The sequence below is a fragment of the Letharia lupina genome (genome assembly GCF_014066315.1).
Source record: "Letharia lupina isolate WasteWater1 chromosome Unknown contig_5, whole genome shotgun sequence".
Taxonomy (NCBI): domain Eukaryota; kingdom Fungi; phylum Ascomycota; class Lecanoromycetes; order Lecanorales; family Parmeliaceae; genus Letharia; species Letharia lupina.
The window spans coordinates 1386630-1407242 of NW_023502974.1; the positions used below are offsets into that span (position 1 = coordinate 1386630).

The window sequence follows — 20613 nt, forward strand, 5'->3', positions numbered from 1 at the left end:
GCTCTTTTCCCGCGCTTTGGGGAGGGCCGCAATGACTGGCTGTACATTCTCACGCATGTCCATATTCTCTTATCTACTTCACATTGTGGATGTAGTCGAGATGTCTATTGAGTGAAGTACACTTCTCAAGCGTGTCGAAGTTACGGATATAAGTGCTATGTCGAGACACTTGGTCTCCTACTACCAGCCAATCTCCTCCCAATATTCCCAAAACATACACTACTGCAAAAGAGCACGCTCGCAATCCAAATCCCAACACCAATGCTCTCGTTACTGATGAGACCGTCATAAGCCGCGCTATCGTGAGTCGTGTTCATTACACCTGCTCGTGGTGATGAAGCCGCTGGTGAGGGTACTATCTCCGGGTTGACTCCAAAAGCAATGGCTGTCCCCGCAAGGCCGACAAGCATGGAGAGAAGGAAGCCAGGTTTCGAACGGTCGACCAGGTACCAAAGTACGGGATTGACGAGTGCTAAGGTGAGAGATACCTGTGATGTCGACTGCCAGGGGAGCCTGCGCTGTATCATCTGTTAGCTTCATATTATACATTTAATGATTTGATGCCACTGCTTACAATTGCAAACGCAATTCCAATGAAGGCCCCTACGCTCCTAACAACAGGATTCCAGTCCGCCCCCAAGCCACTCCCCGACTTCGACCCAGGTCTCGGGTCCTGATCTTCACTAACATCTGCAGGCCTCGAATCTTGTGCTTCCGAAGCAAAGACTTCCTTGTCCCTCCCCAAGACCTCTTCCCAGAATACATCGATCCACGGCAGCAGTCCGCCGAGGAGAACGCCGACAACGCCCCAAGCCATCAAGTATGCCCATGATGATTGCTCAATACCTTCCAGCTGCACAGGTGCCACCTGCTGATGGTCGTGTAGATGTGATACTATGACTCCGTACGCCACGCCGAAAGAGAAAAGCAAGATTGTCCGTAAGCCTAAAGGTAGAATGTATTCCAAGAAGCTCTGATGGGGTTGATGAGAATGTGATCTTCGTGGTTGCGGACGCTTGTAGGCACCAATAACCGGTGGTTTTTGGTCGTCGATGCTATGCCGAGGTGTCTGGCTACCATTTCCCCATGGTTGATCACGACTTGTCTCGAAACCGGGGCCGGAAGGTGTGTATATACCGAAAAGAGTGGAGGAGGTGAGGTTGAGAATGGACCGGTTTCGATTGTTAGATATCTCCCTCTGCATTGATTCCGCCTCCATCCGAGAGGAATCACTGGTCTGCCGGGAATAATCTCGAGAGGGCGTCGTTGGAGAGGAAGGAGAGGAATTGGTGGAGGTGGGAGTGAGGTCGTAGTGCCTTCGCGGCTGAGGATGGAGCAAAGTTGTAACGTCTTCTGTCATGGTGGGTTATTTGGCCACAACAACCGAAATCCTTCTCAAATTGCTTCTTTCACTCTCCCGTCACGGCCCACATTGGCCCGAGAGAGATGGATTAAGTTGCTGATCCTGGCGGCATCCGGCTTTAACCAGCTCACGTTTGTATTTTGCAATCCTAACGAGATAGATGGTACATGTGATCTAGGCCAAGATATGTTTGATGGGTTTGAAATGGGCTATGTTGGAAAAGGAAGGAAATCACAAGTGGTGCAAGAGTGAATATCGCTGCAGCCTCGGTCCGAAGCTAAACACGAAAAGCGGGCCTTCGGGAGTGTAAATTATAGTCTTGCGCTAGAGTAAAACTTAATGTGATAGGGCTGTCCGCTGGATGTACACTTGCAGCGACCATTACCTTCAGCTTGGTTTTAGCAAGGCAACACAGTAGCCATCATGCTGTGTCTTCGTGCCATTCGATTCCTCGCCCGCTCAAACCTCCCCCGCGCCCAACCCTCCAAAAAACCAATGTCATCGCGCCGGTAACGCCCCATATATGTCACCATCGAAAACCCTTCTGACAGACTACCAGAGCCTTCAGCATACTCTCCTCAATCCGTCCTTGCATGCTCCGTCGAGACGCGTCAGCTCCATCGCCATCATCGTTACCGCAATCCGAGCCTACTCAGCCCGCCCTCGACCTCCTCCCCCGCATCTCCACTCATCCCTCCCTCGCCTCAGTACAGGTGCGCAATGGACCTCGAGATACATATAATCCAAGTCATAGGGTGCGGAAGAGGCGGGCTGGATTTCTGGCAAGACTTAAGACGAGGAAAGGAAGGATGGTGTTGAAGAGGAGGCAATTAAAGGGCAGGTGTACCCTGAGTCATTGAGATGGTGAGCAGGGGCACTTGAGAGGGCCAAGGCAAGACTAAAAGAGAAGATTCGAGCGGTTAGTCTCAGAATTCAGACTCTACATTTTAGGGGGGGGGCCGGATTATTATAATCCCGAGTCGATTCCGTCATACCCCCCCTGTAGAGTCTGAGTAGGAAACTACGGAATCGCTACATTGACCGTTATTTTGTATGGGATCCTCACCAAAATTGACCGAAATAGAAAATCAACAGTTTTTTTTATATATAACTTTTTACTACGTACTCTAATAAAAGAAAATTCCTATAAAATAACTATTTAAATATCGTAGAATTAGATTTTTTTCTCGATTTTTAATAAAATATCTTAATTAATTATTTTTAAAAGATTTAAATTAGAGTTTTAAAAACTATATCTTTAACCCCCCTCTTATTCTTTAACGTATATCATTAAAACCTTAAGGATAATCTTAAAATATTTATTATATTTATATATTTATTTTAGAATATTATTATAGAATATACCCGGCTAGATTTTTTAAAATATTACTTATTAAATTTTTATTAAAAATTTATTTATATAAGCTATTATCTTAAGTAATCTATTAAATAATATATAATTTTAAATTATTATTTAATAATTTATAAATATAAGTAAAGATATATAAAGTTTTATTAATATTATTTTTTAATTTATTTAATTATTTAGATATTTTAAGATTTTTAGAAAAAAAATTAAAAAGCTTAATAACTTTAGAGACTTCGAACTTTAAATTTAGAAAATTAATATATTATTATTATATATATTAAGAATATAAATATAAATTTTTATAAAAAGTGATGGTTCGGTTATCGAGTAATAATATATCGAAATTATAGATTATTAAGTTTCTTTAGAATAATTCCGGGGTAGCTTCGGGGTAGCTCGCTCCGGGTCAAAGCTACCCCGAAACCTACCAATGCTAATATATACCCAGAGGTGAATATCTCATATCAGCCAAACCACCAAAAAAATGAGGCTTGGCAGGGTTTCCTCCTCAGACCCACTGCGTGGGGCCTTTCTGAGACTACGAGCGGTCGCGTCCACGGAGTATGACGCACGAGTGATGACAGAGATAGCGGCTGGTGCCCGGAGAGGTCGGCCGAGGCGGAAAGGCATAGATGAAATGCAGACATTCATAGCATGGGAGCTCGATGTTACTTAGTGCGAACCTCTGACTGACGTACAATCGTGTTCTCATTCCTACTTTAGGCTAGTTACAATTCGGAGAAACGCACACGCTGTCCATCACATGTGTTGCCTTGCAACTGACATATCTAAGGTCGGGCTTCTCATAGGTAGCGCTTGCGCATGAACGACGAGACCTCAATCGCTTTTGAGTCAAGCTCTCAGTACATCTAGTAAGACGCATGCAATGCTCAAAGACACAAAACTCCATCACGATGATGAGAGAAAAAAGCTTTTCCCTGCCTCGTGTTTATACAGCAATTAGCTTCTATAACGGTCGTTGAAACCGCCTAGTCGAGACTCGGCTCTAGTGTCACGCCCCTGGATCCAGATGTCAGTGTCGCAAAATCCCGTGGATCCGAGGAAGAAGAGACTTACGCAACGATATTCGCCCACCCAATCAACCGCCAATGCTTGTCGATTCTCCTGCTCAGTGCTATTTTCTCTCCTATTTCTGTGCAAGCGGGACTCGTCAATTGAATCTTGGCGGCGTCTTTCTTGACGTTCATGATCTTGGCACCTGTGGCCGTTGATCCAATATTGACCATCAAAACCTCAGCCTTGGACAGCTTTTCCACCTTCGCCTGCTTGCCATCGGCAGTCTTGACCCCTAGTAAGCGGCGGAGCAGCACGAAGGAGACTTCGAGCTCCGTATATATCGATGGTAATTGACCTTTAAGACCGAGAACGAAACCAACGAGACGATCGGCACGGCACAGTGTGGGATCTACTCGAGTACCTACACCGATGAGACCGCCCGGAACGGCAAATTTCAGGTCATTGTGCTCGGCAAAGAGCGAAACAACTCTGCTGAAGATAGGTCGGCACTTGATCTTCCCTTGCTCGTCTTTCGTCACTAGACCGGGTCGAATCTCGATTTCATCGCCGAGCTTCAGGACACCGGTCAGGATACTGCCTCCTGCCACACCCCCTTTCAGTTCTTCTATCTCAGCTCCCGGTTTGTTGACGTCGAAGGACCTGATAATGATCATATGCGGTGCAGCGCCAAAGTCTCGGACGGGAACAGGGATTTTGTTGACTATTCTCTCATTGATGGCGTCAATATTGTACTTTAGCTGGGCGGATATCGGGATGATGGGTGATTTATCTGCTACTGTGCCCCGAACGAAATTTTCGATGGACTGGAAGTGTTGCTCCGCGCCTTCTGATCGCATCAAGTCGACCTTATTCTGGAGAATGATGATGTGGTCAAGCTTCATGATCTCGATAGCTGCTAAATGCTCAGAGGTCTGCGGTTGAGGGCATGATTCATTCCCAGCGATAAGAAGCAGGGCTGCGTCCATGACGGCTGCGCCTGACAACATGGTGCTCATGAGAATATCGTGACCAGGGCAATCCACAAATCTTCACGTTGATCAGCAAAGTTTCTGGATATGGGAAAGGCGCAACTCACGATACATGTCTAACCAATTTATATTGACCTTCACAGCCTGGCCTCTCACACGGTGGATCTACCTCCTTTTCACTCTTGTAGCTCTTATAGCACGTTGGCCTTGGGCACTTCTCGTTGTCACACTTATAGATCTTGGCATTCGCATAACCCAGCTTGATCGTGATGTTTCTTTCCAACTCGTTCTTGAACCTGACAGTCTGCACCCCAGATATTGCCTTCACCACCGTCGATTTACCGTGTGCCACGTGCCCTATTGTGCCAATATTGATCGTAGCTTGCCTTGCGATGATTTCAGGCGAAAGTGGCGTCAATAGCGAAGTATCGAGGTTTTCTGGATCTGGTTGCTCTGGGAGCTCGGGTCTCTTTATCTCAGGCAGTGGCTCTGATTTTTTGAGCACCGATTTTGGCTGATCGAGCGGCTCTTGATCTTCGACCTCGTGGTTTTCCTGGCCGTCGACGGGCTCCATTTGGGGAGACTCCGGTCCCGACTCCTCTTCCGAGGGCATATCGCCGTTTGTCGCCATGATTGCGGTGAATCAGTGCTTGTCCCTCCTCAAAATGAGGGTTCTGCTTGTCCCACTTCTAGATTTAGCTGTTCAATTCTTGCCCTGATCTTGTGATCAGATGAGTTCACTTGGGTATTCCTTAGAAAGAGGCTGTAAAGGTTTCCTGAAGCTTGAGACCGAGGTGAGCGTCTAATTGTAGAAATCTGAATCCGTCTTGAAAATGATTCCCAAAAAAGTCTGGCGGCTGTTTCTTGCCGCGGGCACAGCGCCGTGAGCGCTAAGCCAGAAGAAATGTGCCCCCGGCATCATTCCCTATCAGGCCTAGGGTGACCGCCGTCTTATCGTACACTCCGCATCTCGACTATGATTCAACTCTACGAACGTTGAAGACAAGTCTACTTAGATGACTATCCTATATCATGGCGCCAACAGCAATCCCAATGCTAAAGATATGGCGAACCATGCCAGCAAGCGCCAAAGTCTCGTATTACCCAAAAACAAAGATGAGGACAAACACGATCAATCTTAGTCATTCGCGACCAGCGGAGTCGAAGCCAAGAAAGTGGGGAGACGAGAAGAGAATCCAATAACAGCTCAAGCATCAATTCAAAGGCCAGCCCAAATCAACACAGAAATTGTCCTCTTCTTCCTCTCTATAGATCTCACACAAAATGCCGCAGGCCCGCTCACTCTTCCACGCCCGGCCTCGCAAGCCTGAATTCTTGCAGCACCACGCTGAGACCTTTCTCCTTAGCCCCTTTCCTCTCATCGCACACCTCATCCTCCCTAAACCACCTGAACCCACACTTCCTCAATACCCCCCGACTTCCCTCTCCACCCGGTCCCGTCACCGCCTTTAGATACGCCCTCTCACTCTCATGTAGCACAGGATGCCCATCTGGATACCTCTGCCAATACATGTGGATCCAAGCCTTCAAAGCTTCCGTAGCGTAGCCATGGCCCCAAGAGGAGGGGTGGAAGATGTAGCCGATCTCGGGGAGGGAGTGGGCGCCTGTCACGCCGATTATCTGAGGGCAACGATTGTCGGTAGAAGGGAGTAGCGAGACGGCATAAGTCATGCTCTTTTCACTTTCCAGCCTTATCCTGAGCCATTCGTCACTCTTCTCCAGCGTATCGGGTTCGGTCCAATAGAGTACCCTGGGTTCAGAGCGAATAGCAAAGACACCTTCTCTGTCTGTGGGAGAGAGAGCACGGAGAAGGAGGCGCTCGGTGGTGATTGTGTCGCTAGGACGGTGTATTGTTGGTGATGACATTGTGTAAGGTCAATCGGGTGCAAGAGAAATGTATTTTGTAATAAACATTGCGAGGAAAACGGCTAGACAAGAGGTGCAACAATGTGAGTCAGGAGCTAATGCATGGTCATTGCACAGTCTTTCGAAATACAATCGGTCATCGAGGCCTTAACAGTCAGTACAAAGCTTTGAGCTTATGCTTGGCAAAGCTCTTCTTGCAGGTCTTGAGAATTCAAGCAGATCGAAAATTCAAGTAGATATTTAAGTGGATCGAGTGTCGCTTTACTCCTGTGTTGCCTCTCAGTGCTCACTCGCTAAAGCGGCGGCTTGCTCTGCCAAGCCCGCCCTAAGGTCTCGCCGTACGAACCTGAAGTCAACAGTCCTTACATGCAACACTTACAATGGTCAAGAGGCAGGCGGAAGAGTCACTTGAAGATGTACTGACTGCTGACTCTCCCGCGTCGAAGAAAGCTCGAGTCGACGACCTTCCATACCTCCATCGACAGACCAATGGCTCGAGTCATGTACTAGGGAGATCCGTACTCGTGGATGGAGAGGTACGCGAAGAGGATGAGAGAAACGGCGACGATGTCTTGGCGGCAGCGGATCAGGAAGAGGAGGAGCTAGAAGAGGCAGCAGGCGAGCCTGTCGATCAAGACGAGAAGTCGGCATATTCAGTAACATCACGGCAGCAAGCCCCAACCGAGGGCTATTCCGACCTCTATCTGGACACCATAAATCGGTCGGTACTGGATTTTGACTTCGAGAAGCTCTGTTCAATCACTCTATCGAACATCAACGTCTACGCGTGCTTGGTGTGTGGAAAGTATTATCAAGGACGAGGCCCGAAGTCGCATGCCTACTTTCATGCTTTGGAGGTGGGTCACCATGTTTACGTCAATATGCAAACGAAAAGGGTTTATGTGTTGCCAGAAGGTTATGAGGTGAAGAGCAAGAGTTTGGATGACATCAAATTTGTGGTGGATCCTCAGCTCGCAAGGGAAGAAATCGTGCAATTGGACAGGGAGGCGAAGGACGCGTGGGATTTGGGTGGGAAGAAGTATAGACCAGGTACGAACATATCCATTTTTTATCGGATTTTTAGAGAGCTGGGCTGTAAGATCGAGATGTCATCCTGATTTTGAGCCAGTCTCAGTTTACAAAAGCCCTATGGCTAGAGCATTGGCCCACAGACATCAGAAGTCGTGTGTGTCTTTCATTGGTCATATTGCTTTGATGTGGTTTCAACTATGACGAGTTTTGCGTTCTCTGACTCGAAATCTTGCTGACCACCCAGTAGGCTTCGTAGGAATGAACAACATCAAAGAAAACGACTACTTCAACGTCATCATACAAGCCTTAGCGCACATCCCTCCCTTACGAAACTTCATCATGCTCGAAGACCTATCCCAAAGATCTGAGCTCGTCCAACGGTTCTCGGTCCTCGTCCGCAAAATATGGAATACGCGCGCCTTCAAAACCCACGTCTCCCCTCACGAGCTTCTCCAGCAAATCTCCCGACAATCTAACAAACGCTTCGACCTCCTTCACCAATCCGATCCCGTCGACTTTCTCAGTTGGTTTTTGAACAATATGCACCTCGCCCTCGGGGGCAGCAAAACGAAACCCGGAACTAGCATTATTCAACGGGTTTTCCAAGGAAAGCTGAAAATTGAATCGCAGCAGATCACCGCCAAAGCGGATGCTGGTGACCGTCTTCGCTTCGAAGAGGCTGCAGAAGTTCTGGTGGACACTACACCTTACTTGATGCTAACCCTTGACTTGCCGGCGGCGCCGCTCTTCCAGGACGAATTGGAGAAGAACATCATACCGCAGGTGCCACTAACCTCTATCTTATCGAAGTACGATGGATTGAAATCCCAAGAACATCTCAACACGCGGAAACGATACCGACTGTTACATCCATTACCACCTTACCTCCTCTTCCACATCAAACGGTTCTCCAAAAACAAATTCGTCGTGGAACATAATCCAACAATCGTCACTTTCCCCACCAGGTCCCTCGACATGTCACCATACGTGGAACCGAACCCTTCATTGCATTCACCCGGCGAGCCGATATGGTATGATCTTGTGGCCAACGTGACGCACGAAGCTGTTAGGACGCGGGATGATAGTGTAGAGGGAGAGGCGGAAAGGAAGGTCTGGAGGGTCCAGGTCCGCGATCGTGCGAGGGATGAATGGTTGGAAATACAGGATCTGTACGTTGAGAGGGTCGTTACCGAGACGTTGTTTACGAAGGAGAGTGTGTTGATGGTGTGGGAGAGGCGGAAAGAGGGGAAGGGGAAGGAGAAATGATGTACCAAGGAGGGCAAGAAAGCAGACATGTTTGAAATGGCTCTCTCTCAGCATTGTTGAGGAACACAAAACGTCCAGAAATCTGCCCCCCCATGGGAAGCTGACCTTTAGCATTGCACCGATCTTGCTCAAAGGCATTTTGACTGTACCCACGCTATTCTACCATAACGACATCCCCACCGCCTCCCCCCTCCGCACCCACCACATCCTCCGCACCCCCCCGCTCCCCAGCCACACCCAACTGCTCCATCTCCCCCAGCAAAAACTCAACCAGCCAGCTTTCCCCCCACAGTTCCTCGATCCTCCTGTAGTGCCTCTCCGTGTACACCCTCAACGCCTCCACCACCTCCCTCCCGCCCCTCCTCTTCCCCAGCCCGGCCAGCCTCTCGGCGCCGTAGCTCCGGACCACCACACCCAGCACCCTCTGCGCCACCGCGCAGGTGCGGGCGTTGGTGTTCCAGTCCCGGGCCCGGGCGAGGAGGGAGAGGAGTTGCTCGTCGCCGAGGGAGCCGAGGACCTGATCGACGGCGGTCGACCCGGATATCGACCCCGCTTCCCGCGGCTGCGTGTCCACCACGCCTTGCAGCAGGCTCAGCAACCTTGCCGGGTGATTCAACGCCAGCGCCAGGGTGATGGCTTCCCGGTAGTCCCCCCGGTGGATGTGGTTCTGCAGCTCCTGATCCTGCTCCACACGCTTCGTAGCCGCCGCAGAAGTCTTGGCCGCCGTCTCACTACTCGTGTCTTTCCAGAACGTAACAACGCTGTCGCCGCCACCGGACACCAGCATGCCGGTGTCTGGGTTGACGGTAAGCGCCCAGATGCGGTCGGTGTGGTTGTCTAACGTTGCTGCGACTTCGCCTGTTGATGCATCCCAGACTTTCAGGAGACCGTCGCCTCCAGCGGAAGCGATGAGAGGGGGACGTGTTGATGAGGCCGAAGCATTCAATGTGATTGATGAAGATGTGGTTGGAAGCCAGAGCACTTTGAGTACGCTGTTGGTATGGCCTTCTAGTGTGCGCAGACAGCTGTAATCATTCAGACTCCAGATCTTGACAGTCTTGTCCCCGCTGCCTGTTAGTACTAGTCCTCGATTGGAGCTTGCAGGTCCATTCTCCCCAGATATGGGGGGGGTGTCTTTAGGTGCGAAGACGACGGACCAAACGCCGCGACGGTGGCCGCGGAGGATGCCTTGGACTTCACCTTCTTCTGTTGACCAGATCTTGACGGTTCGATCTTGGGAGGCGGAGGCGAAAAGAGAGGAGGTCGAGGAGAGGGATATGGCGTTGATGTCTTTGTCGTGGGCTTTGCGAGTGTATAGCGCTCTGGAGGATGATGTTGACGTTTTGGGAACGTTCCAGCGTTTAATGGTGCGGTCTTGGGAACCTGTCAAAAGGAACGGTGGAGTATGCTCGAGAGGATTCGTACGTTCAGATGGGTTTTGAGGTGGTGCTGACGAGGGGAGAGATATTGCTCCGATTGATTCGGCATGGCCTGTAAATGTCGCGTATAGCTGGTACAAATTTGAGGCGTGGTCTATTCGCCATAGACGTGCTGTGTTATCTTTGGCACCTGTTGCGAGCCAGCAGCCAGACCAATCGACAGAGAGGCATATGATAATATCCTCATGGCCCTCGAGGAGGGCGACGTCAGCGCCGAAGTACCTCGCAGAAGTTGCTGATAGTGAATCTGATTTCGAGCTTGCCAAAGAGACAAGACGGATATCTTCAGAGTTGGTGGCTAAGGCCAACAGCGCCCGATCTGGCGTCACATAAGCTAGGTCTATGATCTCGTCATGCGTTCCAGATATCCGACGAATGATAGGCAGCGGTTCAATGAGGACGTCAGACGGTATTTTTGAGAGGGAAGCAGTCGAATGGAGTATCAATGATTGATCTGCATGTACAGAAAGTAGGAACCTCTGACTGAAACTTTGCAAAACGTGCACAATTCCATGTCCTTCTCCACCAGCTTCCTGCTCTTTTGTTACCTCTCTTCCAGTCTCGACATTCCATATTCTCAGTCTTCCGCGTTCGCCTCCAGCGTAAAGCAGGGTACCTTCCTCGAGTAGCCCTACGGCCTCAACGCTCTCAAGGATGGGCATGACTTTTCTCGATTTCCAAGTGCGGGCATCCCAAACAATGGCAGTCTTGTCTCTGCTGGCAGAAACAAAGGTATGCGAGTCTGCCGAATAATCGAGACTCCGAACGACAGAAACATGAGAATCTAACGTTGCCACTGATTTACGCTTTGCGAGGTCCCAGATCCTTATCTTGCCATCCTCGCTGCCGGACGCCAGGCGGAATGCTGCTCCCGAATCATGGCATTTAGACGTGTCTTCATCTCGTTGCAAATCACTCCTCGATCGTCGCTTCTTATTGGACTTCGTGTTCTTGTCATGCTCGGCAGCCGAGACTTCAAAGAAATGTAGAGCAGAGATGACACCAGCATGGCCACGGAAGGTATGCGTGACATATCCTCCCCTGATATCCCATACTTTGAGGACTCCGTCAGCGCCTCCTGTTGCCAGTAGGGTCCCGCTACTGTCTACTGCAGCCGTAATCACCGGGGTTGTGTGAGGCTTCAATGTTCTTAATAGTGATGCATTGACTAAGGGTGTGTCGTTCTCGGAGTGCTGTAATGCATACATCTTCATGGATAACGAACGAGAACATGCTATGAGATGCGACGCGCTTGGCGTGACTGAATGAAAGGGTTAGCCCGGCCACATGGATGTATCGAGAGGGGTAGTTACGTGAGAGCGTCGTTAGGACCTCGCCATCCTATCAAACCCTCAGCGTGATATGTTGACTGCCAGATCATCTCTACATACACCCTCTATGCGAGCCAGTAGCTCCCCAGTGCCCAAATCCGTGAGCAGAGCTTCTTCGCCCAAGCATGTTGCTAGGATCCGTCCCTCTCGGTCAAGGGCAACATCACCGCTGGTATAGATTGGCTGTATAGTCCGCTCAGGGTCATAGGTGGTCGTAAGCTTCTTTCTCACAGACATGCTCGCTGCCTTCAAGTGCAAGGAGAGACAAGTGATTCACTAATAAGGAAGATCAAACTCCCTCATAAATGGTGCGAAACATGGGCCATGTCCTCTACTGATCGTCGCATTTGTTGGGTTTGATGCCTTTTACAATTAAAGCAGTGAGAATGATCAACTGTAATATGGCTCAAGTGTAGAATGAAGCTGCTCCAAAATTTCTTTCACTTTCACGATAAAGTAAGGTTTAGGTTAGGTGGTGCGGCGGGAGATCAAAATGACATGCATGGAAATTAGCGGGAGATCGGAGACCCGGGAGATCTAAGCCCAACAGAGTTGATTGGTAAACATTCAATCCGGGTACGCGTTTCATCGAGCAAGTCCATAAAGTCGCAGAAGATAAGTTTGGTCTGTGGTGTACCCTTGAAACTTGTGTTACTCGCAGGTCTGTTATCTAATTGGTGCAAAGCTACTTCCGCTAATGACTTGTTCTAGGCGCATCCACCTTGCGCCGCCGCGCGTTGTGGACCCCTATCTCGTAATTGCAATTGATCGAGTGTGGGGTTCTATTGGAACAGCTATGAAGAGCAGCAGAGATAACGATCCTTTCAGGGTCTGGAAAGAAAGAAAGAAAAAAATAGAAATTCGCACTTAATATTATTACAGACTCGCTTTTGCCCTACCAGGAGACCGCCCACAATGGCTCAATGCAGCCCACTCTCCCCAGTTGCAGCCATGTACGTTTGACATTTGACCATCATTTCCACCTGCGCTGCCACCTCGCCCAGCTTTCCCAGCACTTGCTTATTACCCTCAACAAACCCAAAGATCTTATACTCAATGTTCGTATCCTCACAAAATTCTCTTACGAGCACTTGCAGTCTCCTCAAGTTGTGCCGAGGAACCCGAGGAAAGAGGTGATGCACGGCTTGAAACTGCAGACCACCATGGACAAAGTCAAACCAAGCAGGACAGTCAACGTCCATTGTTGTTCTCAACTGCCGTTGAGGGAAAGACTCTGCATCGCCGAGGTCGGCAGTTGGCATTGCCCAATGCGAAAGTGTGATCTGCACATGTAGCGGCATAGTGATAATGTGAGAAACGAGAACGAAAGCGACGCGTAGAGTCCAGGTTGGAATACTTCGCCATAACAAGCAATACCCGAACAGAAACCAATAGCCCAACATGAATGCTATCTCGGTAGGCCGAGTCCAGGCTGCGCAGCCAAGGTTTGTGGAGCGAGAAGAGAGGAGGTGCAGCCATGATAGGAGGTATAGGTTGAATCGGGCAATGCCCATGACTGGGTAGTAGGTGTAAGCCTGGTACTTGACCGCAATGTTGGCGAAGGCATCCCAGGTGTAGGTGAAGTCGTAATAGCTGGAATGGAGGGAGCGAAAGAAAGATGGACAAGTGGCGAACAAAGGTACGTTTTGAATATCAGGGTCATGTTCCTGTTCAGATTAGCAGATACTTTCCACTGAAGTCATATCACATACTGGGTGGTTGGTCACAAGGTGATGAACATTATGGCTGCTCTTCCACCAGCCTATCGACAGTCCGCAACAAAAGTCGGCAATGAAAATACCAATCATGGTATCAGCCACAAAATTGTGCGTGATGCCTCTATGGCCTGCGTCATGCGCCGTGAACATGATCTGATGCTATTGGCGGATCAGCAAATTGAGGACTGCTGAATGGAGTACATGAGCTTACCCAGAATAGACCGAGAAAGCATGCGGAAGTCAGATACCACTCCGCTCGAAGAAAAGTCAAAAAAAGAGAGAACAGGAGGAAGTATCGTATTATTTCCTTGCCGTATTCGATGTAATGACATTCATAGAAACCTTCGTCTTTGACTCGCTGATGCAATGTCTGATATTTCAAGGTGATCGCGCGTTGTGTCTCTGCATCTAATGAGGGATTGTCCCGGACATCGTTGTCGATGGCTTTCTGTACAGCAGAAGATGTGTAGTCCGTGGGCGACAAGGGTTGATGATCGTTCAGTTGGGCATTTGAAGAGTTATGTCTATGTTCCGTGCCTTGATCATGGTGTACAGATGAGGAGTACTGGTCAAGGCCCTTGTTGGAATGACTACTGATCATAGCCGAGTGGCTGGTATCCTCAGTTGTCATGGAATCAAGGCTTGTCGTACTGGAATTCAAAGACTCTAGGTTTGAGCTCCAGGAGCTGCCAGCGTCGTCGCCATCTTCGTCGTCAGGAATGTATTGAGCAGCTTCTGTGTTATCCCGGTAGATGCCTCCTCTTATTGGTGGTGTAAAGTTTACCCACGGCCCAGCTATCAGGCCTATGCGGTATTTGTTCATCATTTGCAATGCCTTGTGGGAGTGGTAGCTGTAGACACAAAGGAACCATGTCAGCCAAGTGTTGACTTGCAGTATGGACAAGGCAAAGCATCACGAACATGAGAGTCAGCCAGGCTAAGGAGCTTGGTCGACGATCGAATACTTACCGTCCTCGGAAAGGAAGGTTGCAGGAATTTGACCAAACAAGGTTGGGCAGGAGTGTTTACACATTAATCTCATCGGTAGCATCTCTTCCAATCATATGAAGTACGGCCAACCGTCCGCCAGGGTGTTTGTCTAGCCAGCCGTCAAGCTGCAGTACTCTCCCTTCTGTGATAACGATGACACGGCCAGCAGCGATGAGTGCTTCGATCCTTCGTCGAGAGAATATCTGGTTGTGGTCCATGGTGGCTGTAAGCCGGAGAAGCGTTGATATAGGTGTGTTGGTAGAGATGTAGAGGTATGCTGCATGGTGGTTCTGGAGGCAGATGTTGAGAGACAGGAGGTGCTGTGGGGGGAAGTGAAGAGAAGAGAAGAATGTTGGAACATGATCATGGTAGGGGCGGTGCTAAAAGACCAGAGTAGCGGAATAAGCCCAAAATCGCGAGTTGCGGGCTAAGGTACTCGCACTTGCTAATTGCTATGATTAAATACCTACCTTACTTTATTGTCCGGCTCGATCGATCGACAAAGACCCTTTGCACGCCACGTCCGTTTTCCATTGCGCGGCCTTCTGTGGAGCGCCAAATGTTATGTGTCCTTAACCTAATATTGGTAAGGAACACGTGTGGCCGAAAGCAGTGAAACTCAGGCTGATCGGATCGAAAAACTCGGTTCATTAGTCTGGACCCTGACCTGGACCCTGACGGCCGCTAACAATTGAAACTTTCAACTTTCAATTTGAAAGTGGGTCCAATTTCGTTCCCTGCTTTTTGATTCTCGGAACGAATCTTCTAGCGTCGAGTCCATGTCGGCGCCAATATGAACGATCTCTGTGGTAAGTATATTGTGATCCGGACTGTGAATAAAGTCAGTAAAATAATTAGATATGCCAGGTTGCAGACCGCGGTCTTGAGGGATGTATGAAGCGACGATGCCGGAAACCTCCCTCCCAAATATCTTCACAAACGACTCATCTCGATGGTGAGCATTGCTCAAAAACAGTCTCCCAGACTGATCCGAAGCTGTTCTCCATACATCCCTAGAGCTCACTTCTCATACTCTTTCTCTTATGAGTACGGGAACGTTCACTACACATATCTTCCAAACTTCCAGTGGTGTGGAGGTCGCCCTCCGTAGGCTTGAAACCCTCTCCTGCGCATAAGTGAACCCTCACAGAGTCCAATACAGATCGAGATTGGAAGTGGGATCCCTCTGTTGTCTTCGCCAACGGACTACTGCAACAATTAGAAAGGCTGCCGTTCTTATATTTGTATCCATCCGTGTTTCTTTTCGTATCTGCCATGTTAAGCACTGGAGGCAGGCAGAGAGATAAAGAAGGAGAGAAATAATGGAGTAACACTTGGTGAACCTTTGTATAAAGCCCAAGACAAGGTATTGCACAAGGGAAATGAAGCTGCTGTCACGCCTCACAGGCTGGCGACGATTCATTTCAGGATGCTCAACTGGCCTTCATGTTCTCATGCAGGGGCGAGATCCACCGCCATATACTCGGAGCACGCCCCACTAGATTGTCTTCGTATTAATCTTCACCATGCTTGCGTCTCATGTATCATATCGTTCGCAGTATGTAGTCGGAAGCTGGCGGAAGCTGCTCGAATGACGATTAGACCCAGGAGGTGGCGCAATCAAAAGTGGTCTGTGGACATAGACAATGGCACGTTGAAGGATATCTATACATGATTCTACATACGGTTAGCGCAGCAGGTAGGCATAATGATTAGACCACAAGAAAGACTGCAATACACCCACGCACTGCAACAATGCTTATGCAACAACCTCAACTTGCAGAACAGGCTCTATCTCAGCGCAACCAGACTCAATACCACCCAGAAGGCCAAAACAGGTAGACCTGCAGTCTGACCTCAAATGGGCCGTCAGGCCTACTTGACCCGCGTTTGTTTGGTGAGTACAAGTTTGCTAATTTTACTTCGTTGAGATTGTGTTCGATATCTTACCATTTCAACAAACTTGCCGGTCTTTCTTCACAAACATTTGATCATGGCTTCATCAAGAACGAAGTGTAACCTCTTGAGCAATCATGACTTGCGAGTATATAAGCAGCCAGCAAGTGGAACATAAGATCTAATGTAGCTTCGTCAGGGTCGATCTGCGTTCGAACCTCTGACAGGGACAGGCACCACAGGAAATGAAAATCAAGCTTTACAGAGCATTGCAGATAATCCAGGAGAAACCACTGAGCCAGCCACAAACACCATTCGCCAAGCTGACTCTGGGTCTTACCAACAGCAATATGATCGGAAAGGATACCCGGAGAATTTGGCCTCAAGGGCTCTGAGCAGGCAGTCTAGAAGGGCCATCAACGATGTTCTAACCACAGTGGGTGTGTGTGTTGGAGTAGATGCCGATGGCCAGATAAGGCCGGTCCATGATGGTAGCATAGTCGCTCTGGACAAGTCCAAGGTCACTGGCGTCATCAGAGAGAATGAGATCGGCATGCTCGTTGGCTTTACCGAGGCGGCTGTAGATAATTTGGCTGGCATGTGCACCACTGGCTTGAGATATAGATTACAGGTATGCGGATGAGAATGAAGCACGTGAAGGGTTGTTGACCGCAGACCTAGACATTTCGCTTTTACTCTGAAGTACCTCTGACGGCCATCATCAAATCGGAATGGTTGACACTCGGCTTTTTCAAGGGTCTGTTTGCGGGTAGTGCTGCAGATACGGTGTATATTTTTCTCAATGCCGGTCGAATTTTGGGTATGAATATGCTCATCGAGAGACTTGCTAGTCAGCTTGACATACCTTTTGATTCTTTCATCACACGAAAGATCACATGGTTCGTCTTGAAGAACGCACGGAGATTGTGGGTGTCACTCCACTGGATCCGACTGCTCTACGCTAACATCCGAGAAACCAGGTTCAACTTGACAACCCTTGGGCTTCTTACCCCCTTCAAAATCTTCTCAACATTACAGCATCAAGGTCTCCTTCCTGCATGGCCACTCTTACCGCATCCCAAGGCTTTCGTCCCGTTCTCTCCGTCATCACCTTTACGCCTACCTAATCTCCCAGATCGACTAGACGGCGCATCTTGCCTTCGATTTCTGGCGTCCCTCGCTGTCAGTCCGGTGGTCTTGCTATGTGTACGATCGTGGATGAAACCTCTAGTGGAACGCAAGGTTCAGAAATACACGCGCGCCGCTCTCCCCGCACCAGACTTCCCCGACATATACTCTATTCAGGCTGCCATTGAGGACGAGATTGATAGGGACAACATCCCTGGACTCGGTAATGCAGTCGACACTCCCGAGCTATGGGAGAGCAGAAGCGTAACGGAAGAGCTTGCAAAGGACTTGCAGTACGTCGGCAGGAATTTTCAGATCTTGTACGACCAATTCTGGGGTCTGTTCGCAGGCACGTCCAGAAAACCCAGCAGCTCACCAGCAACGGAACCACTACCACTTCCAACACCAACGCCTGCCCCCATGGACCCTCTTGAAGACGACGCCTCCTCATCCTCCTCCTCCTCTCGCACTTCGACTCCACGCCCTCAAATCGAAATCACCGGCTCCACCACCTCGAGCGGCACTGTCCATATGAGCGTCGCCATTCCTGTGCCCGTCTCATCCCTTCCCCGCCGCCGTCATCACAACAGTCACCCCCGAGACCCACCTTCTCCGTCCACGACTGGTCCCAACAATGTCTACTACCCCTATCACCGCATTACCACCCTCAGCGCACAGGCCGCGGACAGCATGGCGCAGCACCTTTCCGGCTATATTACTGACATACTCCTTTTCCCGCTCGAGGCGCTGTACGTGCGTTCTGTCGCGTTGTCTTTCCTATCCTGGCCTGCTGCGAATGTTGGGGCGAAGGTGGCGGCGGAGAGGTGGAAGGGGGAAGTCTATCCACTAGGAGGGTGGTTCGGAATGGGGTTGAGAGGGGGATGGAGGGGCGTAGCTGATTACGTGGGCAAGATGGTGCTGGTGCAGGGACTAGAAATGGGGGTTGGATTTGCTGTTTGGCAGGTTAGCGTGGGTTTGAGTTGGTGGGTTGGGAGGAAGTGGTTTGAGTGGGGAAGGCTATGAATGTGCGATTCAGTGACGGATAAAAGCTCAGAACATACGGAAGGGCGGCATGCTGAGAATTCCATTGAAGCCGTGTTTTAGTTGTTTGGAGGCACAAGATACCCCAATCGTTGGGCGCTTTTGGCTTTTGATCATCAATAGGTATCTTTATGTGATGGGCTTCGACCCTCAAGATCTGAAGCGTAAGGATATCAATACCGCCGATGTCTGCGCTCATCAGATCGGCTTCGGTCTCGTCTTGAGGATTTATATGGACTTCGGTCCCTTCGCGATGAGCCATAGTGATGGCTTCTGTCCCTCGATCTTGAGCGTCGGCGTGAAGAGCTGTGGCTACTTCGCTCATTCGACCGGCTTCGATCCCTTCGTTTTCGATCCTTCGACCGGCTTCTTTCCCGTCTGGATGAGCTGTGTCGGGATGAGCTGTGACCATTCTCCTCGATCAATAATCTCTCTCGTCTCTCCTCCTTCTTCCTCGCATCAATAGCAAGATTTCTATCCTTCCTCTCCCTCCATGAGTCCTCCTCCTCCCCTTTCCCGTTCTGCTCCAACTTCTTCTTCGCCAACTCTTCCTCCGTCACCATCTCCCCAGTCTTCGAATTCTTCAGTATCACGGGACTGTACGTCAGATCTGTCTTCCGCTTCCCCTTCGCCCCTTTACCCCACGCTCCAAGCTCATCGTCGCCGACACCGGTCGGCACCTCTTTCGCACCAATACCCAACAAAGCCGGTCGCCTCTCCACGATACGAGGTTTGTTAGTCGTGGTACCTTGGGTTCTTCGTTTGCCGATTGGCTCTCCATCTTTCCAGCCCATGCCGCGGAGCATGGCCGGACCAAAGTCGAAGACAGGGGTGGCCTCGTAATCATCTAGTGTGGGGACGTCAGGACGGGATGCGACGTCGGCCTTGAAACGGTCATCTTCATTCGTATTGTCTTCGTAGGCGTCTTCCTCGGGCTGGTAGCCATCCCTTTCGTTCTCTAGGGCGGGGACGACGAGGTTCGACTTCTTCTCGCCACCCAGTAGGGCCTCCATCGCTTCTTCATCGGCAGTCTTCGTAGATCTGGGTGTCTGCTCTGTGGCATGTTGGGAGGCCTGCCCCTCAGCCATTGTGGTGTCGCCATCTTGATCCTTCTGCACAAAGGATATACCCGACTGTCTCGAGACTTCATCCCGTTCCACTTGGGCGGCCTTCAGCTCCTCCGACCTTCCTGATCGAGCGGCCTGTACCTCCGCTGGTAAAAGATTTTTCCGCCTCTTCTTCCTGCTCTCTTCCCTCCAGTCGCGGTTCTTCTCCACCTGTATGATAAGTGGCGCCTTCTCTTCTTTCCTTCCATTAGTGACAACAGCACCGGACTGGTCAAATCCGGACACTAGCTCGGCCGCAGGCTGTGCTTCATCTTCACCGTCTGAGTGGTCTGCGAGGGCAGAGTGGGGACGCTTCTTGGGGCCCGGGGTGGGGGCAGTCTTAGGTCTTGCGGACCCAAAGGAGATGGAGAATGGCTTTGAAGGCCTGGAGGACAAAGAGGGAGGCTCGGCGGAGGGCATGACGACTGGTAGATGTGCTGGTTGTAGAGATGGCAAAATCTCAAGATTCTACAGATTCAGTCACTGGAGTCATAGAGGAGTTCCGCGCTAGCCGCTTTTCAACGTTGCTCTAGTAGGTAGTCTTGTTTGGCCACTTTGTTTTCAAGGTACTGTCAGCTGGCACCTCGCAAAATACCAATAGTGAAAACTGTCGAGCTTCCAATTTGATTAGACTCAAAGCTCACAAGCTGTGGGTTTGACAAAGGAGGCTCTCATAGATCCAAGATGGCTGAACAATATGGGCCTATGAACCCGAATCCTATTTTACCGCTGATCCTGACCCGCGGAACTTTCTTACTTCACTCTTCCATACTTATACGCACTATAGTCTGGCTCAAGCGTATAAAATTAGATGACGACTTTCTATGTTGACTTTGGATGAATTTCTGCTTAAGACTTTCGTGTAGCCTTCTTCTATCTTGTTTCTACCCTGATGAAGACAATTTCTATTTGGCCTATTAATCATTGTTTCACTCCCGTGTCTGAACACTGACCACCACGCTATATATATATCTTATGCATACTCATCGCCATCGCAAAACAAAATCCAATTCTCTGGATTTGCATGATGGCCGGCAATAG

General features: G+C 49.7%; 9 protein-coding genes across 9 annotated transcripts; 3 read left to right on the forward strand and 6 right to left on the reverse strand.

The window, feature by feature from the left end:
• Window positions 1-155: 155 nt before the first annotated feature.
• HO133_008675 (uncharacterized protein) lies at window positions 156-1360 on the reverse strand (the record flags this gene model as incomplete). The annotated part of the gene is made up of 2 exons (XM_037299540.1): window positions 156-518; window positions 575-1360. The coding sequence occupies 2 exons, from the start codon at window positions 1358-1360 to the stop codon at window positions 156-158; spliced, it is 1149 nt and encodes a 382-aa protein (XP_037155541.1).
• A 498-nt stretch (window positions 1361-1858) lies between these two features.
• HO133_008676 (uncharacterized protein) lies at window positions 1859-2223 on the forward strand (the record flags this gene model as incomplete). The annotated part of the gene is made up of 2 exons (XM_037299541.1): window positions 1859-1872; window positions 1923-2223. The coding sequence occupies 2 exons, from the start codon at window positions 1859-1861 to the stop codon at window positions 2221-2223; spliced, it is 315 nt and encodes a 104-aa protein (XP_037155542.1).
• A 1498-nt stretch (window positions 2224-3721) lies between these two features.
• HO133_008677 (uncharacterized protein) lies at window positions 3722-5369 on the reverse strand (the record flags this gene model as incomplete). The annotated part of the gene is made up of 3 exons (XM_037299542.1): window positions 3722-3752; window positions 3810-4796; window positions 4846-5369. The coding sequence occupies 3 exons, from the start codon at window positions 5367-5369 to the stop codon at window positions 3722-3724; spliced, it is 1542 nt and encodes a 513-aa protein (XP_037155543.1).
• Window positions 5370-6037: 668 nt separating this feature from the next.
• On the reverse strand, window positions 6038-6625 carry HO133_008678 (uncharacterized protein; the record flags this gene model as incomplete). Its single annotated transcript, XM_037299543.1, has 1 exon — window positions 6038-6625. One exon carries the CDS (start codon window positions 6623-6625, stop codon window positions 6038-6040), a length of 588 nt encoding a protein of 195 aa, XP_037155544.1.
• A 380-nt stretch (window positions 6626-7005) lies between these two features.
• Window positions 7006-8923, forward strand: HO133_008679 (uncharacterized protein; the record flags this gene model as incomplete). The annotated part of the gene is made up of 2 exons (XM_037299544.1): window positions 7006-7675; window positions 7905-8923. The coding sequence occupies 2 exons, from the start codon at window positions 7006-7008 to the stop codon at window positions 8921-8923; spliced, it is 1689 nt and encodes a 562-aa protein (XP_037155545.1).
• Window positions 8924-9077: 154 nt separating this feature from the next.
• On the reverse strand, window positions 9078-11930 carry HO133_008680 (uncharacterized protein; the record flags this gene model as incomplete). Its single annotated transcript, XM_037299545.1, has 3 exons — window positions 9078-11623; window positions 11676-11703; window positions 11754-11930. 3 exons carry the CDS (start codon window positions 11928-11930, stop codon window positions 9078-9080), a joined length of 2751 nt encoding a protein of 916 aa, XP_037155546.1.
• Window positions 11931-12613: 683 nt separating this feature from the next.
• Window positions 12614-14619, reverse strand: HO133_008681 (uncharacterized protein; the record flags this gene model as incomplete). Its single annotated transcript, XM_037299546.1, has 4 exons — window positions 12614-13360; window positions 13406-13570; window positions 13623-14262; window positions 14441-14619. 4 exons carry the CDS (start codon window positions 14617-14619, stop codon window positions 12614-12616), a joined length of 1731 nt encoding a protein of 576 aa, XP_037155547.1.
• A 1643-nt stretch (window positions 14620-16262) lies between these two features.
• Window positions 16263-18359, forward strand: HO133_008682 (uncharacterized protein; the record flags this gene model as incomplete). Its single annotated transcript, XM_037299547.1, has 5 exons — window positions 16263-16298; window positions 16497-16928; window positions 16979-17223; window positions 17278-18174; window positions 18353-18359. The coding sequence occupies 5 exons, from the start codon at window positions 16263-16265 to the stop codon at window positions 18357-18359; spliced, it is 1617 nt and encodes a 538-aa protein (XP_037155548.1).
• A 30-nt stretch (window positions 18360-18389) lies between these two features.
• On the reverse strand, window positions 18390-19992 carry HO133_008683 (uncharacterized protein; the record flags this gene model as incomplete). The annotated part of the gene is made up of 2 exons (XM_037299548.1): window positions 18390-18832; window positions 18876-19992. 2 exons carry the CDS (start codon window positions 19990-19992, stop codon window positions 18390-18392), a joined length of 1560 nt encoding a protein of 519 aa, XP_037155549.1.
• Between the last annotated feature and the right edge of the window lie 621 nt (window positions 19993-20613).